Source organism: Garra rufa, chromosome 21, assembly GCF_049309525.1.
Source record: "Garra rufa chromosome 21, GarRuf1.0, whole genome shotgun sequence".
Taxonomy (NCBI): Eukaryota; Metazoa; Chordata; class Actinopteri; order Cypriniformes; family Cyprinidae; genus Garra; species Garra rufa.
The window spans coordinates 2,512,233-2,534,770 of NC_133381.1; the positions used below are offsets into that span (position 1 = coordinate 2,512,233).

The 22,538-nt window shown below is 34.3% G+C and overlaps 1 protein-coding gene across 1 annotated transcript in view; it reads left to right on the forward strand.

The window, feature by feature from the left end:
• LOC141296223 (cysteine-rich motor neuron 1 protein-like) overlaps positions 1–22,538 on the forward strand; it is a 60,115-nt gene that overhangs the window by 24,924 nt on the left and 12,653 nt on the right. The window contains exons 3-7 of the mRNA XM_073827496.1: positions 5,841–6,020; positions 8,622–8,825; positions 12,308–12,436; positions 13,812–13,965; positions 20,025–20,146. Of these exons, the coding sequence (XP_073683597.1) occupies positions 5,841–6,020; positions 8,622–8,825; positions 12,308–12,436; positions 13,812–13,965; positions 20,025–20,146 (789 nt within the window). The remainder of the gene's footprint in view (positions 1–5,840; positions 6,021–8,621; positions 8,826–12,307; positions 12,437–13,811; positions 13,966–20,024; positions 20,147–22,538) is intronic.

Below are 22,538 nucleotides of genomic sequence, written 5' to 3' on the forward strand. Positions count from 1 at the left end.
CTTTCCCTTAAAAGTTTACATTTGTTCACAAAACTTTTGTTTTTCTTTTATGTCTGTCATTATAACTTTACGTTTACTTTGCGGCTTTTACGTTCCTTTTACATTTGTTTGCAAAACTTTACGTTAGCTCACAATACTTTGACAAAACTTTACATTCGCTCACAATACTTTTGCAAAACTTTACGTTGTTCACAATACATTGGCAAAGCATTGTTAGCTCACAATACTTTTGCAAAATGTTACGTTTGCGCACAATACTTTGACAAAACTTTACACTATTACACAATACTTTGCAAAATTTTACTTTGCTGACACTACTTTTACATTCCCTTTACCTTTGTTTGCAAAAATTTGTTCGCTCACAATACTTTTGCATTCCCCTTTACGTTAGTTCACAAAACATTGTGTTCACTTAAAATATTTTTGCATTCCCCTTTGCGTTTGTTTGCAAAACTTTGTTAGTTTACAATGCTTGGGCAGAAGTTTACGTTTGCTCACAATGCTTTAGCGCTCCCCTTTACATTACTTCACAAAACTTGATTACTCACAAAGCTTTTATGTTCCTTTTGCATTTGCTTGCAAAACTTTACATTAGCTCACAATACTTTTGCAAAACTGTACATTCACTCACAATACTTTTGCTCACAGTACTTTTCCATTCCCTCAAGCAGCTTTGTGTTCACTTGCAAAATGTTTGCGTTGTAGCTTTGCAACTCGCAAGTAGCTTTGCATTCGCTCAGAAAAAATTCTAGATTCCCAGAGAAACTGTATTAGTTTACAAGACTTTGCATTAACTTTCCTTTCTTTCCCAAAACGTTTGTGTTCTTGAGTAACTTTGCGTCAACTTGCAAAACTTTTCCATTCTCCTGACTTAAAATAATTTGGGCTCCCCCAAATAACTTTGCATTAATTCCCAAACACATTCCCCTAAGAAGCATTGCTTTCTATCCAAAACCTTTTGCTTTCCTCAGTTACTTTGTGCTCCCATCAATAAGCTTTGAGTTCTTTCCCAAATAGTTTTCCCTCCCAAAACATTTACATTTTGAGCAGAAATGTTGTGTTTGCTTGCAACACTTTTGTGTTTCCAAAGGAAACTTTGCGTTTGCTCATAAAACCTTTGTTATGGAAATAAAATGAGATGAAAGGAATTCTTTGAGAGGAATATTTTCATGCTTTTGCTTACAAATGCAACATTTTTTAGGGGAACTCAATACTTTCATGAGAGAATTCAAGGCCTCTCTGGGAATGCGGAAGTTTTGCGAGCGAACGACAAAGCATTAAAAAGTCATTTGTCCTCTCATTTCGTATTTATTCCATCATCAGCTCCCCTTAGGAGCTTCACAGTGATTGTTGGGTGTCAGTGAGGACAGACGTGTTATTTGAGGCTGGAAACCTGCAGCATCACAGCTGGTCAGGATGTGCTACTAGTTACTAGAAATTCTCCTGTGAATGCTGGACAGACAGGAAGTGATGAGGTGTAAAAAAAGAGGCGGAGTGAGTGAGACAGGGCCTCTGTGTTTACTCTATGTCGGCGTCAAATATTCACTGTTTTACCAACAATCCAAATTCCCATGTTGGCCTCTTGGCCCGGCGGTGAATGTGTGCTGTCTCCTGGAACTAATGGACTTAAGGAGAAGCGCAGCGGGCGGAGGAAAAACTGCTTACACATCACTCCGAAGAACAGAAGCACAGGATGATGGGAAGGTTCAACAGGTCACTGATGGGAATGTGTGTGTGTGTCTTGAGTCAGTGTGTGAGAATAAGGGAGAGTGTGTTACAAAGAGAGATTTGTCTTTCTATTGTTATAAATTGTGACTTTTAAGCTAGAAAAAGTAATGTAAATATATTAATTTTGAAATAAATTTGAAAGGTAATACAGTATACATATGAGCAATGTGCCACTCGTAGACGTGAGATATTGCTGTATATCAGCACTGCTGTGATTCGGCCTTAGGCGTGCCGATATATAGCCATATCTAATGTCTACGAGTGTAATATTGCAATTATACAACAGTTTGACAGCACAAGTGTGTAAATGCATAAGAAACAACAGCGAAGTGCCTTCATAAACCCTCTTTTGTGCAGAACCACTTCCTTCCGCCACAGATTCAAATCTAAAGTTGACAGTTTAACAGCTGAGCACAAGCCTCTGTTACTAATTCCAAATTCCTAGAACTAGCAATGAAGGAAAGTTGAGTTGCTTTATTGAAAGGTTATTGTATTACTGTATTAAAAGCTCATTGTATTATGTGTGGTACTTGGAGTATTATAAGAGAGAGATGGATTGAGCGATCGTGGTTCATTAATTCTTCATATTCATGATAAAGCATTAGTTTGAATGTCCGCTGAGGAAAGCGATATCTTTGTCGTAACATTAATATCCTTTCATCTGTTAAGGGTGATTTCTGAAGACAGCACTGCATAGTGCATTTGTTAGCTGTTGTTGAACTTAAAACAACTTCAGTTTCTAACGTGATTATTTTTGAGCATGAAAGTCTTTACTGCTCATTCGTAAAACAGTCTTGTCGCCATCTAATGGCGGAACAATGTAACTAAAATCACAATCACGAACATATGCACCTTTTGTCAATATTAAATACTACTATTGTTTATATAAAATATTTATTGAATGATAATATTTAATAACAACAACAACAGCCATCATAAAAGTTGCTAGGCAATTCAGTCAAAAATACAAAGGCAGCGCTCTGATATACAGCAGTGAATTGACATAAACATGATGAGATTTTGGAAAAACTATTTGCTCTGGAACAAATAATAGTTTAATGAGACCAAAGACTGTCTGTTAGATTTATCCAAAACAAATTATATCTCATGTTTAACCACTATAGAGACGTCAGAGCCAGCAGTAAAGTCCAGAAGAGGTGCAGAGCACTCTCGGGCAGATTCATGAACACAGAACGGCCGCTGACAATCTGAGGCTCTCATGTCTGACAACGACTACGCACATTTTCAAATAGACATTATCTTTATTAAAGGGGTCATCGGAATCAAAACTCACTTTTCCATGTTGTTTGAACATTAATGTGTGTTGGCAGTTTGTGTACACAACCACCCTACAATGATAAAAATACACCCAGTGGTATTTTTTTAATCTTCAAAAGTAATTTCCCCTTTTTCAAATTCAAGTCATTCTCAGCTTCTTGTCGGTGTGACAGAGGCTGCTCCCACGATAGTTGATTGACATGAACGCCTTACCTTAGACCCGCCCTCACCGAGCTGAAAACAGTCCCACTCTGATCGCCATTGTGTGACTCAAGTGCAGAGGAAGACAAGAATGTCTCAGATTGAGCGCTTGAGGTGTTGTTGGATGTAATAATTACCATAGCAGTCATCATTTACTCCTGACATCTGAGCCGCTGAAGATGCAGAGGATAATGTTACTTTCGTTTTTAAAAAGGAATATGCCAATCCTGATCTACATATGCGTTTATGTTCGTGCGAATCGTTTCTGATGCAGCCTTACCCACAGCAGAAGTGAGTATAAGGTTTTTTATGCGTCTTTGCAAACGGCCTTTCTTAATAATGTGCTTGTTGGCAAGTTTCACCGCTAAACATGACTAAATGCGGCTAAAGTAAACATTACGGCTCATAATCCCACATCAGAGAGGGGCGGGGTGAGCAGAGCTCATTTGCATTTAAAGGGACCATGCAATAAAATGAGTTGATTTTTTGCAGAGCTGATTTTGAAAAGGTAAAAGGGTGTTTTTTTTTTTACACTACTATTGAGAATTTTTAACCAAAGTATTAGGGATGTAACGATATTTCGTGGTACGATATTTCGCGATATGTATCGTAGAGTGATGACGATCCATTTACGATATGACGACAGTCTATTCCTATTGGTTGAGCTGCCGACGTCTCCTACTCTGCTACAGCTGCTTGTGCTTGCAGAATCAGATGCAGAAATCATTTGAACTGGATATTAGTAGAGCAACATGAGTTCGGCTGAAATTGAAATTAAAGATACCCCGTCTTCACGTCCGACAGCATTTTGGTTTTAGTCTAGCGACAGTACGACGGTAGAAAAAAAATTACAAACAAAACATTATTACAGTCACGATGCATGTTTACACGGAGTGGGAAATGAAAAGTTTCGTGCTTCCGACTCACCCGCTTTTCGAGTCACACATTGGAACAAACATATTAAAGCTTTTATGGCTCTTAGCGACAGGAACCTCCGAAGATGTATTGTAATCGTTTTATAAGCAGCAGCCACGATTTAAGCAGTTACCGCACAGATTATTAACAACCAAAAGAACATTTCACTGAGCGCATGTCAGAGTGTTGAAAATATGATCAAGATAATTTAAAATAGCCTATAATGTAGCTGTATGATCCATAAAATACGGAGAAAGGCTATAAATAAAGGTGAAAAGAAATCCAGAAAATGCGTGTATGTGTCTGATATGAAAACTACGCTAGTCATTGTCCCATAAAATGACAAATAGCAAATAACACAGTATTTTCATTAAGTTTCATTTATTTTGTTTTTGTAAAGTAAAATGAAACCTTGTTGTTTGCAACTACGTCTACCCCGAGACCGCACGTCGCGAACACCAGCTCGACCGCAAAACATTTTCACTATGAAAGAAAGCTGCAGCCGCGCAGCGAGTCCACCGCTTGACGCGTCCCATGTGAAAGGGCTTTTAAACTGTCTTCAGACAGAGCTTGAACACAAGAACGGGACCGTTTGAGAACAGCGTCAGCGTGTACCGGATTGAGTCCAAAGAGCAAATACCCGTGCCTGTCACCCGCACTGTACCTGACAGATAAACATTATTCCACCCGTTACGTCAATTTTAGCGAGTCACCCGTCGGGTAGGACTCTGTTTCGCACACACATAGAATCTTGCATCGCTAGCAGGTTTAAAGAATTCGACATCTTGACAATTTTATCACTATCATGTTACATTTAAAAAAAAAATAATAATTCAGTGACAGACAGACCTATTCAGTTGTTAATTTTAATACAGAAGGTTTTTATTAAACCTTAAAATGTGACCTTGTATGTAAAACTAAGAATGCTATAGAAATTTGTTTATTTTTTAAAAATAAATCTGTTGTTTGATTTTCAGTTTCATGTTTTAATTTTTGTTCAAAATATTGTGATACGTATCGTATCGTGAAGCCAATATCGGGATACGTACCGTATCGTGACCTAGGCATATCGTTACACCCCTACAAAGTATATTATAGACTTTTCATTAAGACCCTAAAGAATCATATGAACTTGTGGAAAATGGACATCCGATGGCCCCTTTAAAACTACATTCCGTGACACAAAAACAATAATATTTATAAAATGATACTAGATTTGGGCATCCACCATGACACTCGCTGTAAGAAGTACAGCTCTAATATCGCACTCTTATCAGCCAATCAGATTCAAGGACCAGAAAGACTGTTATATATCCTGAGCGTATGGCTTTATGGGTCTCTAATGAGCCGTACGTGAGCTATTGTTCATATTGTTGCTGTGTTGAGGGTTTCCGGCTCTGGCCATTGGGACACCTCAAGCCCGTCGCCCGTCTCGCTGGTTTTCTTTGACCTCACGTGTGTGAGTGTACGTTTGTGTGCGAGTGAACACTGATTACACAGCTTCACACGCCACGTCTGAGAATCTCAGCTCACCGGAGCTGCGGCATTGATTGGATTCGAGGCGCCGCAGGAGCGCTGAGCTCAGCGATATCCAGCGCGGTCGTGTGTGATTGTTGTTTTTATGTAGATTTAGTTTAATGACGGTTAAACCCACCTCACGATTATAATGAACAATCACCACAGTGAAGTCTGATAATCATGGAAATTATTTTGTGCAGTTTCTCCCAGGTGTGTTCATAACGGGAAGGAGTTTGTGGAGGGCGAGGTGTACCGCATGGACCCGTGCTGGTTGTGTCAGTGTCGAGGTGGAGTGTCGTTCTGCTCTAAAGCCGAATGTGCCGAACTGGACTGCGATAACTTCTACGTTCCTGAAGGAGAATGCTGTCCCGTCTGTATAGGTAATCAACATCACCTACATTGACTGAACCAATGCATGCGTTGTTTGGGAACTGAACAAGGTGCTTGAATTTGACCTTTTGAAATTTAAGGTCTGGGAACCCCTTGAAAATAGCAATATTCCTGAAGAGGTACTTGAAAGGTGTTTTATTTATTGAAAGACAGTGCATCTAAATACAGGTTTAATTTTGTCAACACCAAACCAAATCAATTGAGTCACTTACGCTGGAACCGATTTAAATTTATTTAAACATTAATTTCAAATGATTCACTGGCAAAAACCAGATCAAATTAAAAGAGCCATTATTTTGTGATTAACAATTTTTTAGATTGGAACAGGTTCGTGAATCATTTCACAAATTGAATAATTAAAATACAATGATTCGCGATATGCAATTTGAAGTCCTGTTCTCAATCAAATGATTCGCAAAATGCAAAGTTCCAATCCAAGTCAAATAATTTGCACACAGATCATCTGAATGATTGGTCACGAATCATGAACATGAATCATTTGATTTAGAACAGAACTTTGGAGCGGGTTTGCAAATCTTTTGCTTTAGATTCGAATTTTGTAGCTTGGGTCGCGAACACATTTTTTTTTTTTTTCTGAATCAGAAAAAAATTTGATTCCGATCAGGATTTTAGAGCGATTTCACAAATCTTTTTTTTTTCTTTTTTTGTTTTCTTAAACTGTAGAAAACTTAAAACCATTAAGGCACTACAGTTAAAACATAACAAAGAGAATTTCTATAGTAAAAGTGCAATGTACTTTCTAATACTTCAGGAGAAATACATCGCATGTGCTTCAGTATATTTTTTATTTATTTCTTTTTTTTTGAATTTGAAGACATAAGTAAGATCTCTGATTGAAGTCATTAAAAAAGTAGTGCTTGAAAAGTCCTTGAAAGTCCTGGAATTTTATTTTACAGTATCTGTACGAACCCTGTGAACCAATGACTTTGGCATTGCATAATTGCATCTGAAATCATCTTGGATCAGTCTGCTGTCCTGAAACCAACACAAACCTAACACTCTTTAAACACACGGTTACTGACGGTTTTCTGTCCACACGTCTCCTCACGCTGAAGCTTCATCTGTTAACAGAAGCTTTAGAGCGTCTTTCATCAGAGAGACTTCAATCACAGCAGCAGATCTGTGCGTTTACAGCTGTGACCTTCTGCTCCTAAGGGTCAAAGGTCAAACTCATACAGTTTCTGTGGGACAAACAGTGGTCAGCAGATCATATTTGTGACCCTGGACCACAAAACCAGTCATAGCAGTTGATTTATTTGAAATCAAGAAGCTTTCCGTTGATGTATGGTTTGTTAGGATAGGAGAATATTTGGCCGAGATACAACTATTTGAAAATCTGTAATCTGAGGGGGCAAAAAAATCTAAATACTGAGAAAATCCCCTTTAAAGTTGTCCGAATGAAGTTCTTAGCAATGCGTATTACTAATGAAAAATTAAGTTTTGATATATTTATGGTAGGAACTTTACAAAATATCTTTATAGAACGTGATATTTACTTAATATCCTAATGATTTTTGACATAAAATTGATGATTTTGACCCATACAATGTATTTTTTGCTATTGCTACCTGTGTAATGATCAAACAGATGGTCCTTTAAGCTAAAATATATTCTGGTCTTAAAATTATAACCAGTGACTTGCTATTCGTTTTTGTAATGCAGAGAGATTTTGACAAGATTTTGAATCAGCTTTTAGTTTTATATTTTCAGTTTTATTTTAATTTTAGTGTAAGTTATGTTTAAATATTTATATTATTATATTTGTATCTATTTCTAATGTTGCATCTATTTCAGTTAGTTTGAGTACATTTAGTACTTTAAGTTTAAAAAGTTTATTTATTATTTAAATTTGACTTTAGTTAGATTTTTTTTAATTATATTTTAGTTACCAATAACAACAATTATAATTCAAACATATTATTTATTTATTATAAATTTATTACATATTATTTATTATTACATATTATTTATTCATTATATTTATATCTACTTTATATCTTTTTCAGTACATCAGTGCCAGTAAAGAAATGTATAATCTTGCAAAAGATTTATGTTTCAGATAAATGCTGTTCTTTTGAACTTTCTATTCATCTGTGAACCCTGAAAAATAAAATGTGTGACCATTTCCACAAAAATCAGTTTTTAACATTGATCATAATCAGAAATGTTTCTTAAGCAGCAAATCAGCATATTAGAATGATTTCTGTAGGATCATATGACACTGAAAACTGGAGTAATGATGCTGAAAATTCAGCTGCGCATCGCAGAAATAAATTACAGTTTAACAGATATTCACATAGAAAACAGCTTTTTAAAATAGTAAAAATATTTCACAATTTTTACAATACTTTTGATTAAATAAATGCAGCCTTTGTGAGCAAAATAATTAAAAATGTGTCCATTTTAGTATTGGTATATAAACTTTAAAAGTTTTCATCTATTACTTACAGTATATTTATTTTTTATATATATTATTTCAATTACTGAAAATGCTTTTGAATAGTTTTATTTTAATACTTGCACTGATAACGCAAACACATTTTCTCATTTGGGCGTGCTGTTGTGTCTAGATGTGGAGCTGCTGTCAGTGGAGAGCACAAAGGCGAGCTGCTGGGTGAATCACAAACTGCGGACGCATGAGGAGCAGTGGAAGGAGGATGACTGCACCTTTTGCCAGTGTGTGGATGGAGAGCCGCACTGCACCGCCATGGCCTGCAAACAGAGCTGCCAGAACCCCGTCAAGATCCCTGGAGAGTGTTGCCCCTTCTGTGAGGGTATGAACACACACACACACACACACACACACACACACACACTGCTTACATGTGCGCATTCATCAGGCTTTTAAACATAAACACTCACTGTTTCACACATCAAGTGTGAATAAATACGTGTCGACACTTCACTGTTATGATAATCAAGATATTCCATCTATTCAAAACAAAGTCACAAAGGTCACGACCCTTCAGTGGGGGTTCTGACCTCAGTGGCAAACGAAAAATGGCCTCACAGTAAACAGTAACTGAGGGCATTTAACTTTATTAATTATCAGCTCAAGTAATAAATTATGCATTAATTGCATAAAAACATGTATTATGCATTAAATGCATAATGCATTTATGTGTACACTGCCACTCAAAAGTTTGGGATCAGTAAGACTTGTAATGTTTTTAAAATAGTCTCTTCTGCTCATCAAGGCTGCATTTATGTGATCAAAAATACTAAAAAAAAATGTAATATTGCAAAATGTTATTACAATATAAATTAATGTTTTTATTTTAGTATACTTATAAAATATAATTTATTTCTGTGATGCAATGCTGAATTTTCATCAGCTGGAGCTCCAGTCTTAAGTGTCACATGATCCTTCAGAAATCATTCTAATATGCTGATTTATTATCAATGCTGGAAACAGTTGTGCTGCTAAATATTATTTTTAAAACCTGTGATTCTTTTTTCCAGGATTCTTTGATGATTAACAAGTTAAAAAAGAACAGCATTTATTCCAAAAAAATCTTTTCTAACAATGTAAATCTATGCTATCACTTTTTATTAATTTAACACATCCTTGGTGAAAGAAAAATAACCTTTTATTGATCAAAGAATCCTAAAAAAGAAAAAGTATTACAGGTTCCAAAAAAGTTTTCAACCATGATAATAAATCATTATAGTAGACTGATTTCTGAAGGATCATGTGACACTTAAGACTGCAGTAACAGCTAATGAAAATTCAGCTTTGCATCACAGGAATAAATTATATTTTAAAGTATATTAAAATAAAAACTATTGTAATAACATTTTGCAATATTGCTGTTTTTTTTCTGTATTTTTGATCAAATAAATGCAGCCTTGATGAGCATAAGAAACAAACTTTTGTTCAGCATTTATTTACAAATGTAAGGTTTCCTAAAAGGTTGTTCAGAAGTTTGGGGTCAGTACATTTTATTTCTTTTTTTGAAAGAAATTATTACTTTTATTCGCCAAGGATGTGTTTAATTAAAAAAAAAAAGTGATAGCATAGATTTAAATTGTTAGAAAAGATTTATATTTTGAATAAATGCTGTTCTTTTTAACCTTTTATTGATCAAAGAATCCTGAAAAAAGTATCAGAGGTTCCAAAAAATATTTGGCAGCACAACTGTTTCCAACATTGATAATTCTAATAATAAATCAGCATATTAGAATGATTTCTAAAGGATCATGTGACACTTAAGACTGCAGTAACAGCTGATGAAAATTCAGCTTTGCATCACAGAAATAAATTGTATTTTAAAGTATATTAAAATTAAAACCATGATTTTATATTGTAATAACATTTTGCAATTTTACAGCTTTTTTTCCGTATTTTTAATCAAATAAATGCAGCCTTGATGAGCAGAAAAGACAAACCTTTGAATGTCAGTGTGTGTATATATAATACATTTACACATTTAATGGAAGCACAGGTTGAGTTCTGCTGCAGGCTGCAATCTGTCTCTATTTAGCGGTAACTGCAGATATTGCCAGAGGTTTATTGTATCTCGAGCTCTTGAAACACACACACACACGCAGCCCATTAAAGCTCAGACTGACGTTCCACTTACGTGTGCTCAACAGCGTCGAGCAGCAGGCGTCTGCGGACTACAGAAGCTTTGACTTTTACTACTCCAAGCAGCCAAATGGAAGCCACCTGCTGTCCTTAATTATACATTATTATTTTCTGGAAGAATAATTAGTCACACCTCTTTAGCTAAGTACGTGCCAACATGGTTGCAATCGATGCTTGCACATGTGGCATCCCAGCGTGAGGCTCTCCACAAAACCACCTTCACTGAGGTTCGACGGCCGTGTTTGATTTCAAGGTGACAGATGAAATCAGAAGTTTTTTTGTAGTTCGTTTTTGTTGGCAAATGTAAACAAAACCCCTTCGTCACGGCTGTCAGATGAGGAGGATCGCTGTCTGTAATTGCGGGTGTGTTTATGTGTAATCAATGCGAACCGGACGCTTCTGTTTGCAGTTAAACTGCATTGTACAGATGCGTTTGGAGCGAACGACCCCAGCAGCGGCTCGCATGATCGGAGCCAAACAACAGATGACTCTGAAGTTTCACTTCAACACGCAGTTTAGTTGAGCACATGAGGATGCATTTACCAGAAACATCTGAGTTTGCATCACAGCTATAAATCTAGCTGAGAAAATGGTCTCTTTAAATCCCTAATTTATGTTTCTTTATGTGAATCGATTCAGTGCATGCGGTTCTGAAGAAAAATGTCTTTATAATTAAAGTATAGGAGCTATTAGATAATGTGAGCTAGCGGTGGGTGGCATCACCAAAATGTTTAAAAGTCAAAAACAAAATGCACGCACTGGAGAGGTTCTTGCGTCTTTAACAGCGTTGGGGAAAGTTACTTTTAAAAGCAATGCATTACGATATTGAGTTACTCCCTAAAAAAGTAACTAATTACGTTACTTAGTTACTAAGCGTTACGTTACTTTTTAATCTGGGCAGGGCTTGATTGTTTGTTTTTAATATAAAACGTTGTATTTTTGTCAAATGTAAAAGCCTTTTCACACCAAAAGCCTCAGGCTTAGAGAAAAGTAAATTAACGACTGTACAGTAGACCGCAGAAGAAATGTCAACTCTTCAGCAATAAAAAAAAAAAAGGAAAACAAATGTTAGATTATCTTGAGTTATTTTTGCTTATTAGTATGGATGAATTGGATCATCGAAGGTTAATAAAATGGGATTAAATACATAAAGGATGTTTGTATTATTTAACATTTAATTGTTGCAGGTTTGTGTTGAATTTCACTGTTTTGAGGAATACTGTATCTGTTTTTTTAGTGAGTGATTATTTTTTTTGCATGTTTACATTTATTCTAGAACTAAAGTAACATCTTACTCACAATTTCTCTCAACATGGGGACAGGAGAGCTTTTAATCAATAAATGGGGGAAAAAGTAACTGGCATTACTTATTTGAAAAAGTAACTCAGATAAAAGTAATGCGTTACTTTACTAGTTACTTGGAAAAAGTTATATTACGTAACTTGCGTTACTTGTAATGCATTACCCCCAACACTGGTCTTTAACAATGTTCTTTGTTCATGGAAACGTTTTTAAATGTTACTTGTTTTCAGAGAACATTAAAGTATCTTTCCCATAATGTTTGCAAAATGATAAAATGCTAAGTGTTTCCTGTTTTTCATCTTTGTGATGACAGTGTATATTGCTGGGAAAAAAAACAGGAACTAACTAACTAACTTTCTCTTTTAGAGCCGTCATATGAGACGGTGAGCCCGCTGCTCTGCCCACAGTTGGAAAACTGCTCTCTCTCTGGGCACGACTGTCCGTTCGGCTTCCAGCAAGACCCCAGCGGCTGTCTTCTGTGCCAGTGTGTCAGCAGTGAGTGCAAACATACACACACACATTCAACACAAACCCTTGAGAACTGTGTTGCGTGCAAGCCGCTCCAAAATACTCCCAAGTCTGTGTTTGAGAATGTGCCAACGGTCTGCAACACAAGCAAACACTGACTCTGGACATAAGGAACGTGTCCAAGAAATAATGATCTCAGACACGAATCCACCTCACAAATCTGCACCGTCCTCCCCATGTCTGAAATGAATCTGAAGGTTTTTCCCATGCGATTTCGAGTCAGTATCAGGGGTCAGTCTGACGTTTTGGCATTATGGAGCTCATGGGATTGTGAGCTGCTCCAAATTATTATGTGTAGTTCTTACAAAACATGCATCAGTTTGGGGTTTCTTCACCACAAGCAGCATTGAAAGGTTTTAGTTTAGCAAGTTATATGGATTAAAACTAAAGTACACACCTTTAAAAACGTCTACTTTAGCTGACTTTCTGGGTTTATCCAGGGTTAAAAGACATCAGGACAGGGTTAAAATAGTGTTAATTCAGACATAAATGTAGTGCTAACCTCTGTCTAAATACCAGAGTGAGATGTTGTTTAACCCATGGTTAAAAGTGACCTCATAATGGGGTTAAAATAATGTTGACCCAGGGTTATAATTGACCTCAGCATAGGGTTAAGATAGTGTTAAGCCAGGGTTAAATGTAGTGCAAACCTTTGTCTAAATACATATGTGTGATATTGTTTAAACCAGGGTTAAAAGTGATGTTGCAATGGGGTTAAAATAATGTTAAACCTTCGTTAATATAATGTTGATACAGGGTTAATAGACAAGCACAAGAGTGAGATGCTGTTTAACCCAGGCTTAAAGGTGATGTCATAATGGGGTTAAAATAATGTTGACATAGAGTTAAAAGTGACCTCAGCACAGCCTTAAATAGTGTTAGCCAGGGTTAAATGTAGTGCAAACCTATGTCTAAATACATATGTGTGATATTGTTTAAACCAGGGTTAAAAGTGATGTTATAATAGGGTTAAAATAATGTTAGCCCAGGGTTAAAAGTGACCAGGCTTAAAATAGTGTTAGCCAGGGTTAAATGTAGTGCAAACCTGTCTAAATACAAGAGTTTGATGTTTTTTAACCCAGGGTTAAATGTGACTTCATAATGGGGTTAAAATAATGTTGACACAGGGTTAAAAGTGACCTTCAGCACAGGGTTAAATTAGTGTTGAGCTAGGGTTAAATATAGTGCTAACCTCCATCTACATACAAGAGTGAGATGTAGCTTAACCCATATGTAGTTAAACAAAGTGTCTAAATAGACCACTGTCTAAATAGAATTACAAAGAGGTTTAACTTGACTGTTCACTGATCATCTTTTGTATGTAAACAATTGTGTTTTTCAGATGAAACCTGTCCTGATGTGTCCACATACTGCTCTCTGGAGTGTCCCATGGGTTATGAGAAAGACAGCTACGGTTGTGAAGTGTGCGAATGTAGTGTATCTGCACCAAAGTGCCGCCCCATGACCTGCAGCAAAACATGCCCTTATGGATACATGTAAGTTTATATCTCTGTTCATGACCAGCAACATTATCTGAAACACAAAAATCTACATGTAAGTGTAAAACATTGTTTAACACAGGGTTAAACGTGACTTTATCTTGGGGTTACAGTAATGCTACCCTTTGCCTAAATACAAGTGGTGGATGTTGTTTAATCCAGGGTTAAAAGTGATGGTTAAATTAATGTTAACCCAGGGTTAAAAATAACATCAGCACAGAGTTAAATGTTAACTCGGGGTTAAACACACTGCTAACCTTTGCCTAAATACAAGTGGTAAATATTCTTTAATCTGGTGTTAAAAGTGATGTTAACCCAGGGTTAAAAATGACCTCATCGTGTGGTAAAATTAATGTTAACCCAAGGTTAAAATTGACTTCATCACTTGGTTAAAATAATATTAACCCTGGGGTAAAATTTACCTCATTACAGGGTTAAAATAATGTTAAACCAGGGTTAAATGTGACCTTATCACAGGGTTAAAATAGTGTTAACCCGGGCTTAAAAGTGACCACATCACAGGGTTAAAAAAATGTTTACCCAGGGTTAAAAGTGACCTCATCACAGGGTTTAAATAGTGTTAACCAAGTGTTAAAAGTGTAGTCAGCACGGGGTTAAAATAATGTTCACCAAGGTTAAATATGGCTATCTAATTATTTTTTTAACCCAGAGTTAAAGGTGATTTAAATAATGATAATTGAATTGCAATGCTATGTCCTGTCTAAAATGAAGTGTTAAAAGAAGGGTTAAAATTGACCTCATTATAGGGTTAAAATAATGTTTACTCAGTGTAAAACTGCCTGACCCCCTGTAATCCTTGGCCCTGGTTAAACATCTGTGAGCTTTGCTCTTCTCATAAGACTGTAGGAACCAGTGCTTTCATTTCAAAACCATCCCTTCAACACAACGATCAAATGCACATCCTCACAAAAGCGTCTTTATGTGAGTGTGAGGTGTGATTCCACTGGTATCTGAACCACAAACCCCCAGTGGAGGATGGAGCAGATAGATTTTCACTGGAAACTGGGTGTCTGAGCTCCCTCAGGGGGGACGGAGGGTTTCCTGGATCATTTCAGAAGTTTGAGTCCTCTGAGCTCTGTCTCTCCATCTTGCTCTGAAGGAAATCCCTGTTTATATGTTGAGATCATCTTCTGCTCGGAGCGTGTTTGTTTCTAGCGTTTATCACTAGTAAGATAAACAGATGCAACAAAGATCTGAAAACAAACCCAAAGATTATAAGCTCTGTTCTGTTTTTAAAATATCTGCAGCAGGTTGAAACAAACCCCTTAAGTTCAGAAAGCCCTTAGAGATCATGTGTTTATAATTAAAGGTTTTCTTAGCACTTGTGCGCCTAATTTTGTCCAAATTAGGCCTGACGTAATTATAATTGTGTGTTAAGTTTGTGCTCATTGTGCACTTTTATCACAATAAGGGAATTTTAGAGTGAATATATAAAAGCTACAAAATGCATGTCTATGTCTTTTTTAGGTGCAGTAGTATGTAATATGTAATGCAGCAAAGCTTCTAAAAAAAAACAAAAAAACCTTAAACCTAGTCCTGAAAGAAACTTGCACTGACTGATCTTAAATTATATTAGTGCCTTTGTTTTGACTGAAGATGCACACAACTAATGTTTTTTCTAAGGCATGTTTCAAAATTTTTTTTGATTGTCCTAATTAAACTCCTGGCTTAGTCTAAATCCTGTCTGTGAAACCAGGCCTAAAAATGACGAAGAGTTTATATATATCTATAATTTTTTTTTTTATATGTTCTGTTTTCATTTTATTTCTAAAGTTTTAATGATTTTGTTGTGCTTTTGTAATTTTTATTAGTTTTGCTTTGTTTTTTTTTTAATATATGCTATATCCTAATATGTTCCCATGGCAACTAGTGGGTAAAAAAGTGTTAACCCAGGGTTAAAAATGGCCTCATCACAGGGTTAAACTAATTTTAACCCAGATTTAAAAAATTACATCAGCACAGAAGTAATGTTAACCCCCAGGGGTAAACTTAACCTTATCCCAGGGTCAAAATAATGTTAACCCAGGGTTAAATGTGACCTCATCACAGGGTTAAACTAATGTTGACCAAAGGTTAATCACAGGAGTAAAATTAACCACATTAAAGGTTTAAAATTAATTTGACCCAGGGTTAAAATGGACTTCTTTCCAGGGTCAAAATAATGTTAACCCAGGGTTAAAAGTGACATCAGCACAGGGTTAATGTTAACCCTGGAGTAAAATTAACCTCATCAAAGGGTTAAAATAATGTTGACTCAGGGTTAAACTTGACTTCATCCCAGGGTCAAAATAATTCAACCCAGGGTTAAATGTGACATCATCACAGGGTAAACTAATGTTAAATTTGGTGCTAACCTATGCGTGTGAATGAGAAATGTTGTTTAACCCGGGGTTAAAATAATGTTGACAAAGGGTTAAATGCAGTGCTAAACTCTGTCTAAATTCAAGTGTGAAACATTAACCCAGAGTTAAAAGTAGTTAAGATAATCTTAACCCTGGGATAATTGCAGTGCTAAATTATTAATCATAATTAATTGTGACAGTGAAAAGCCATCCATAATTTCATCACGGTCCCAGCATTAAGCCTGTGCTCCTTGAATATGTGAGCCGTGGCTCTGTAGCACTGAATTCTGGTCCATGTGAATGATGAAGACGGAGGATCAGCGGCTGTTTACTTTGACATTTTACACAGTCGAACAGGTCTGACTCCACACAAAAGGGGTCTTAAATCGCTTCCCCTTCTCAATGGGGCTCAGATGTCATTGGATTTGACAGGACGTACAGGAATATGTGTGGAGTCAGCAGTCGTCCCGACTCAAAACTTTACACAAAGATGTCTCTGTTTGTGTGCTACATGCTGTCTCAGCAGTGAACCACTACTGTACTGCTGCCCGACAAGGGGTCTTGTTTAATTCATAAAAAACAGACACACGGACTGACAATGTAGTGACCTCTGGCTGTTTCAATAATGAGGTTTCATCTGTGATCTATGATGAGGACTCTATTACTCATTCTTTAATATTTCATCTGATGCTTTAATTCATCAGCAGCCCGAATGGTGATCATTCATGAATCAACTAATGTGTGGTCTGAACCTTCAACCTTTCAGTTTCAGCTCAGATTTGTCTTTTACATTGTGACTGAATCTGGATTAATGTAGGAGGGTCTTGGTTTTGTCCACTGTGATTTGATTGGCTAAGATTTTTTTTTAGTGTTTTAGTTATTTTAGTAGATCAAGTTAAACTTAATAAAAATAACAAATGTTCCTATTGCAACTAGTGGGTAAAAAAGTGTTAACCCAGGGTTAAAAATGGCTTCATCACAGGGTTAAACTAATTTTAACCCAGAGTTAAAAATGACATCAGCACAGGATTAATGTTAACCTCCAGGGTTAAAATTGACTTCATCCCAGGGTAAAACTAATGTAAACCCAGGGTTAAATGTGACCTCATCAAAGGGTTAAACTAATGTTAACCCAGGGTTAAAAATGACATCAGCACAGGATTAATGTTATCACAGGAGTAAAATTAACCTCATCAAGGGGTTAAAATAATGTTGACCCAGGGTTAAAATTGACTTCATCCTAGGGTCAAAATAATGTAAACCCAGGGTTAAATCTGACCTCATCAAAGGGTTAAACTAATGTTCACCCAGGGTTAAAAATGACATCAGCACAGGATTAATGTTATCACAGGAGTAAAATTAACCTCATCAAGGGGTTAAAATAATGTTGACCCAGGGTTAAAATTGACTTCATCCTAGGGTCAAAATAATGTAAACCCAGGGTTAAATCTGACCTCATCAAAGGGTTAAACTAATGTTCACCCAGGGTTAAAAATGACACCAGCACAGGATTAATGTTATCACAGGAGTAAAATTAACCAAATTAAAGGTTTAAAATAACGTTGACCCAGGGTTAAAATTGACTTCATCCCAGGGTCAAAATAATGTAAACCAAGGGTTAAATGTGACTTCATCAAAGGGTTAAACTAATGTTAACCCAGAGTTAAAAAGTGACATCAGCACAGGATTAATGTTATCACAGGAGTAAAATTAACCACATTAAAGGTTTCAAATAACATTGACCCAGGGTTAAAATTGACTTCATCCCAGGATCAAAATAATGTTAATCCAGGGTTGCCACAGGCTGATTTGATTGGCTCGTGCAGGTGTGTTAGATAAAAGATGAAAGACTGATATTTTATTTAATCAAGCATCAGTTGTTACTGTTGTTCATACTGATTTAAACAAACGTCTAAGCATAATTATTAAACAAGTCCCAAATTATGAGACTTTTTTTTTAGTGAAGATACTAAAAGTCTTCTGTAAGCTAATGACAGACAACATAACAATTAATATAATCATCAAGAGCTGTTAATTGTTCCTTACAGACCAAGTAATAGAAATGGTGAATGATTCCATACTTGTTTTAAAAATGTTTTAATTTAGAAAAATTGTTAATAAATAAATAAATAAATCTAAATACTTGTTATAATAAAACATTGCAAATATGTGTATGTAAAGATATCATTTTTCTGTAATAAAATATTAAACATGTTAATATGTTAAATGTTATAAATTTTACCATAAACCTAAACCTAGTATTTTTACCCTAAATTGAAGTATTGTAATATAGTATTTAATATTATATTTATGTATTATTCAATAATATTATAGTATATCATATTTAATATAATTAATTTCATATTTTATATACAATTTATAAATGTAACATTTATATACATTTGTATGTAAATTAAATTTATTCATATTAAATTAAATATAATCAGCATTATGTTGGCCACTGACTCACTAATTAGGGAACTTATACTGGTGGTGCATTACTAATAATAAACAAAATAAAATGATACTAAAATAATTTTAGTAATTTAAAAAAAAACTTTTTTAAAATATTTATAATTTTTTAATATTGTTTTATAAAAAAATATTTTAAATATAGAACTAAATATAATCATGTTGATTTGTTATAATATTTAATAGAATATTTATATATTATTATTTTCTAATCGAAAATTATTTTAATGTATAATCTTAAAAATGATTAATATTAATGTTAAATAAAATCAGCATTATGCTGGCTCTGGTTAACTGGTGGTGCACTATTGAGGGCACTAGAGGTGATGTTTAGCGCTGGTGTGTGTGTGTGTGTGTGTGTGTGTGTGTGTGTGTGTGTGTGTGTGTGTGTGTGTGTGTGTGTGTGTGTGTGTGTTTTGCAGTGATCTGACATGTATCTGGTGCTGCTTATATCTGGACTCTTGAAGCTCATATTCTGCAGAGCAAAACAAAACCAGATGGCCGTTAGTCCGGTTTGAGCATCTGGATCCGGTGTATTGCGCCTCACAAACAGCAGCTCAGAACAACCAGAAACTTTAATTAATCACGACGTTATAAGCATAAAAATGTCATGTGTTATTACGAGCTATCCTGAGACGTGCTTTCATCCGTCTTTAGAACTTAAAGTGCATCAGAGAGTTAAGCGGGAATCAAGAGCTGACCAGTTCACTCTCATTAAGTTTGCTTGAGAAAGCGAATTTACTGAAATGTTATTTAAACTACACTTATTATTATTCTTCTGAGACTAAATTTATCAACTCTATCTCCTCCTAGAGCTTTAACTCTACAAACTCCAAACTGATCTGAAGTTAGTTGCTATATCTTTTCTAACTGATCGTACTTACGGTTTTCCTCAAAATGACGATTAAAACTGGGAAAAATCCCATAGACTTAATCATGCTATAAACACGTTAGCAACTTGTTAATCATGTTAGAAACATGCTAGTCATGCTAGAAACATGTCATCCATCCATCCATCCATGCACTTTTAAAACTACTTCAAACTTCAGACTATCTCAGACTGCAAACCCTCAAACTTAAAACTTTTTTTAAAACTTGGAATTTTTTTTTAATTTTTTAAAACTGTTTTTTAAACTGTTCAAACTTTTTAAAACTTTCTGGTCCAGCTTTCTCAAGCCAACTTCAAAGAATCTAGGTGATATGTGTTGTTTCTCCTGACAGGAGGAATAAACACGGCTGTGAGATGTGCCGCTGCGTCCGCTGTCCGCCGTTCACCTGCGACAAACACTGCAGCGACGGCTACAGGAAGAGCAGGAAGGGCTGCAGCGTCTGCGAGTGTAAAGGTGAGTGACTGCGCAGACGCACAGGAGATTCACAGCAGGACTGTGGGACGCTTTGAGCAGAGGTCAGAGGTCATGAGATCTGGTCATGAGGCCCCACTGTACAGAATGTTCCTACAAGCAATTTATAAATGTCTATACATGGAAAAAGCAGACGTTTAATGTGTTTATACATGGTTATTAGTGTTATCTAAAAATAAAAACATATAAAAACTTTTTCTTTACTTGAAATAAAATAAAATGACAGAAACTACGGAATATAAATAAGATGGAAAAAAAAAAAAAAACTATATAGTTTAATCTGACTAAAATACCTAAAAGCAATTAAATTTAAAACTATTTAAAAGTAACTTTAAAAAAAAGGTAGACTAATAAAACACAAAATTACTAAAACTTGAAACAAAACATTAAAAAATAATATAATATTGCATTATATTTATTTAAAAATAATCTACAAAAATCAAATTGACAAAACACAAAATTACTAAAACTGACTAAAATCAAAATTAAACAACTGAATATAAATAACTGAAATAAAGTGAAAAACAGCTATTTACTTTACCTTACTAAAATAACTAAATGCAATTACATTTTTGATTATGTAAAAAAAAATAAAAAATAAAAAAATACTAATAAAAATGACAAAACACAACAGAATTACTAAAAGTTTATCTAAAATAAACATCAAAAAATATATATTTATTTATTTATTAATAAAAACTACAATATTATATCAATTATACTACAATAACGCATATATATTATAATGGAAATTAAACTATAAAACATTTTTGTTACTTGAAATGAAATTAAATAAAATAAACTAACTAAAATAATATATATATATATATATATATATATATATATATATATATATATATATATATATATATATATATATTTAAAAAAAATAACATTTGAAAAAATAAAAAACTAATAATAATATGCATTTATATTTTTGTTAAATTAAATAAACTTTACCTGAAATAAAATAAATATATATTTTATTTTAGCTAGTCCATTTAGTTGCTGTACTAAAATTACCAAGACTAATCACATTATATTTATTTAAAATAATCAAATTTTTGTTTGACAAAACACAAAATTACCAAAACCAAATTAAACAACTGAATATAAATAACTGAAATAAAAAAACAGCTATTTACTTTACTTGACTAAAATAGCAAATTAAATTTTTAATTATTTTAAAATAACACGTAAAAAAAAAAAAAAAAAAAACTAACAAAAATGACAAAACACAACAGAATTACTAAAACTCTAACTTAAAAACTAAAAAAAAAATGTGTGTGTATATATACATTTATATTTTTGTTATTTAAATAAAATAAACTTTAACTAAAAAAAAATAAAACAAATATCTATTTTATTTTAAGTAGTTTTGCTGTACTAAAATATCAAGACTAATTACATTATATTTATTTAAAAATAACATTTTTGTTTGACAAAACACAAAATTATTCAAACTTACTCAAATCTAAATTTAGTTTACTTGGCTAAAATAACTAAAAGCAATTACATAAATTATTGAAAAATTAATGTTTAAAAATAAAAACTAGTAAAAATAACAAAACACAATCACTAAAAGTTATATAACTAAACTCAAAATGAAAACAGAATGAGTATATATATATATATATATATATATATATATTAGTAGTTAATTTAAATAAAATTAACTGAAGTAAAATTTATTTTAGCTAGTTCATTCAGTTTTGCTTGATGTACTAAAATAATGAAGACTAATAAGATTTTATTTATTTAAAAATTATTTTAAAAATAAAATTGACAAAAGACAAAATTACTAAAACTAACTAAATTGAAATATATACATGAAAAATGAATTTTATTCATTTTCTGCCTTTATAAATCCTTACAGGTATGTGTTTCTTACTTTGTATGTAGGATGAAACCAATGGATCAGATGTGATTGTATGTGTTCATAAAGGAGTCCGCTGGTTCAAATCATCACTCATTCGGTTTAATGGCTTCAGTCTGAGCAGATCAACATGTTTATGACATCTAAATGTAGTTTGAGAAGTGATTTGCAGTCATTTTCACCTGATGATCTGTGTTTACACGAGTCTCAGGTCATGAGTGGTTTGTGGGCAGGTTATTTTAACTCTGTCAACTCCATCTGATGCCGGGGTTGTGTTTGTCTGTAAGTGTATTTTAGTCGGTGGTCGTTCTGTGTTCAGTCACACACAAGTCGTAAATTAACAGCAGCTATTTTCCAACATCTGGATCAGTTTTCATCTTAAATATTTAGAGATGAAAATGTCACTGAAACACTTTCAAAGAAGGCAAACACTCAGAAAAATGCTGCCTTTGGTTTTTCTTGCAGTTGTGTGTGTTGCTTTAACTGGTTCATTCAGTT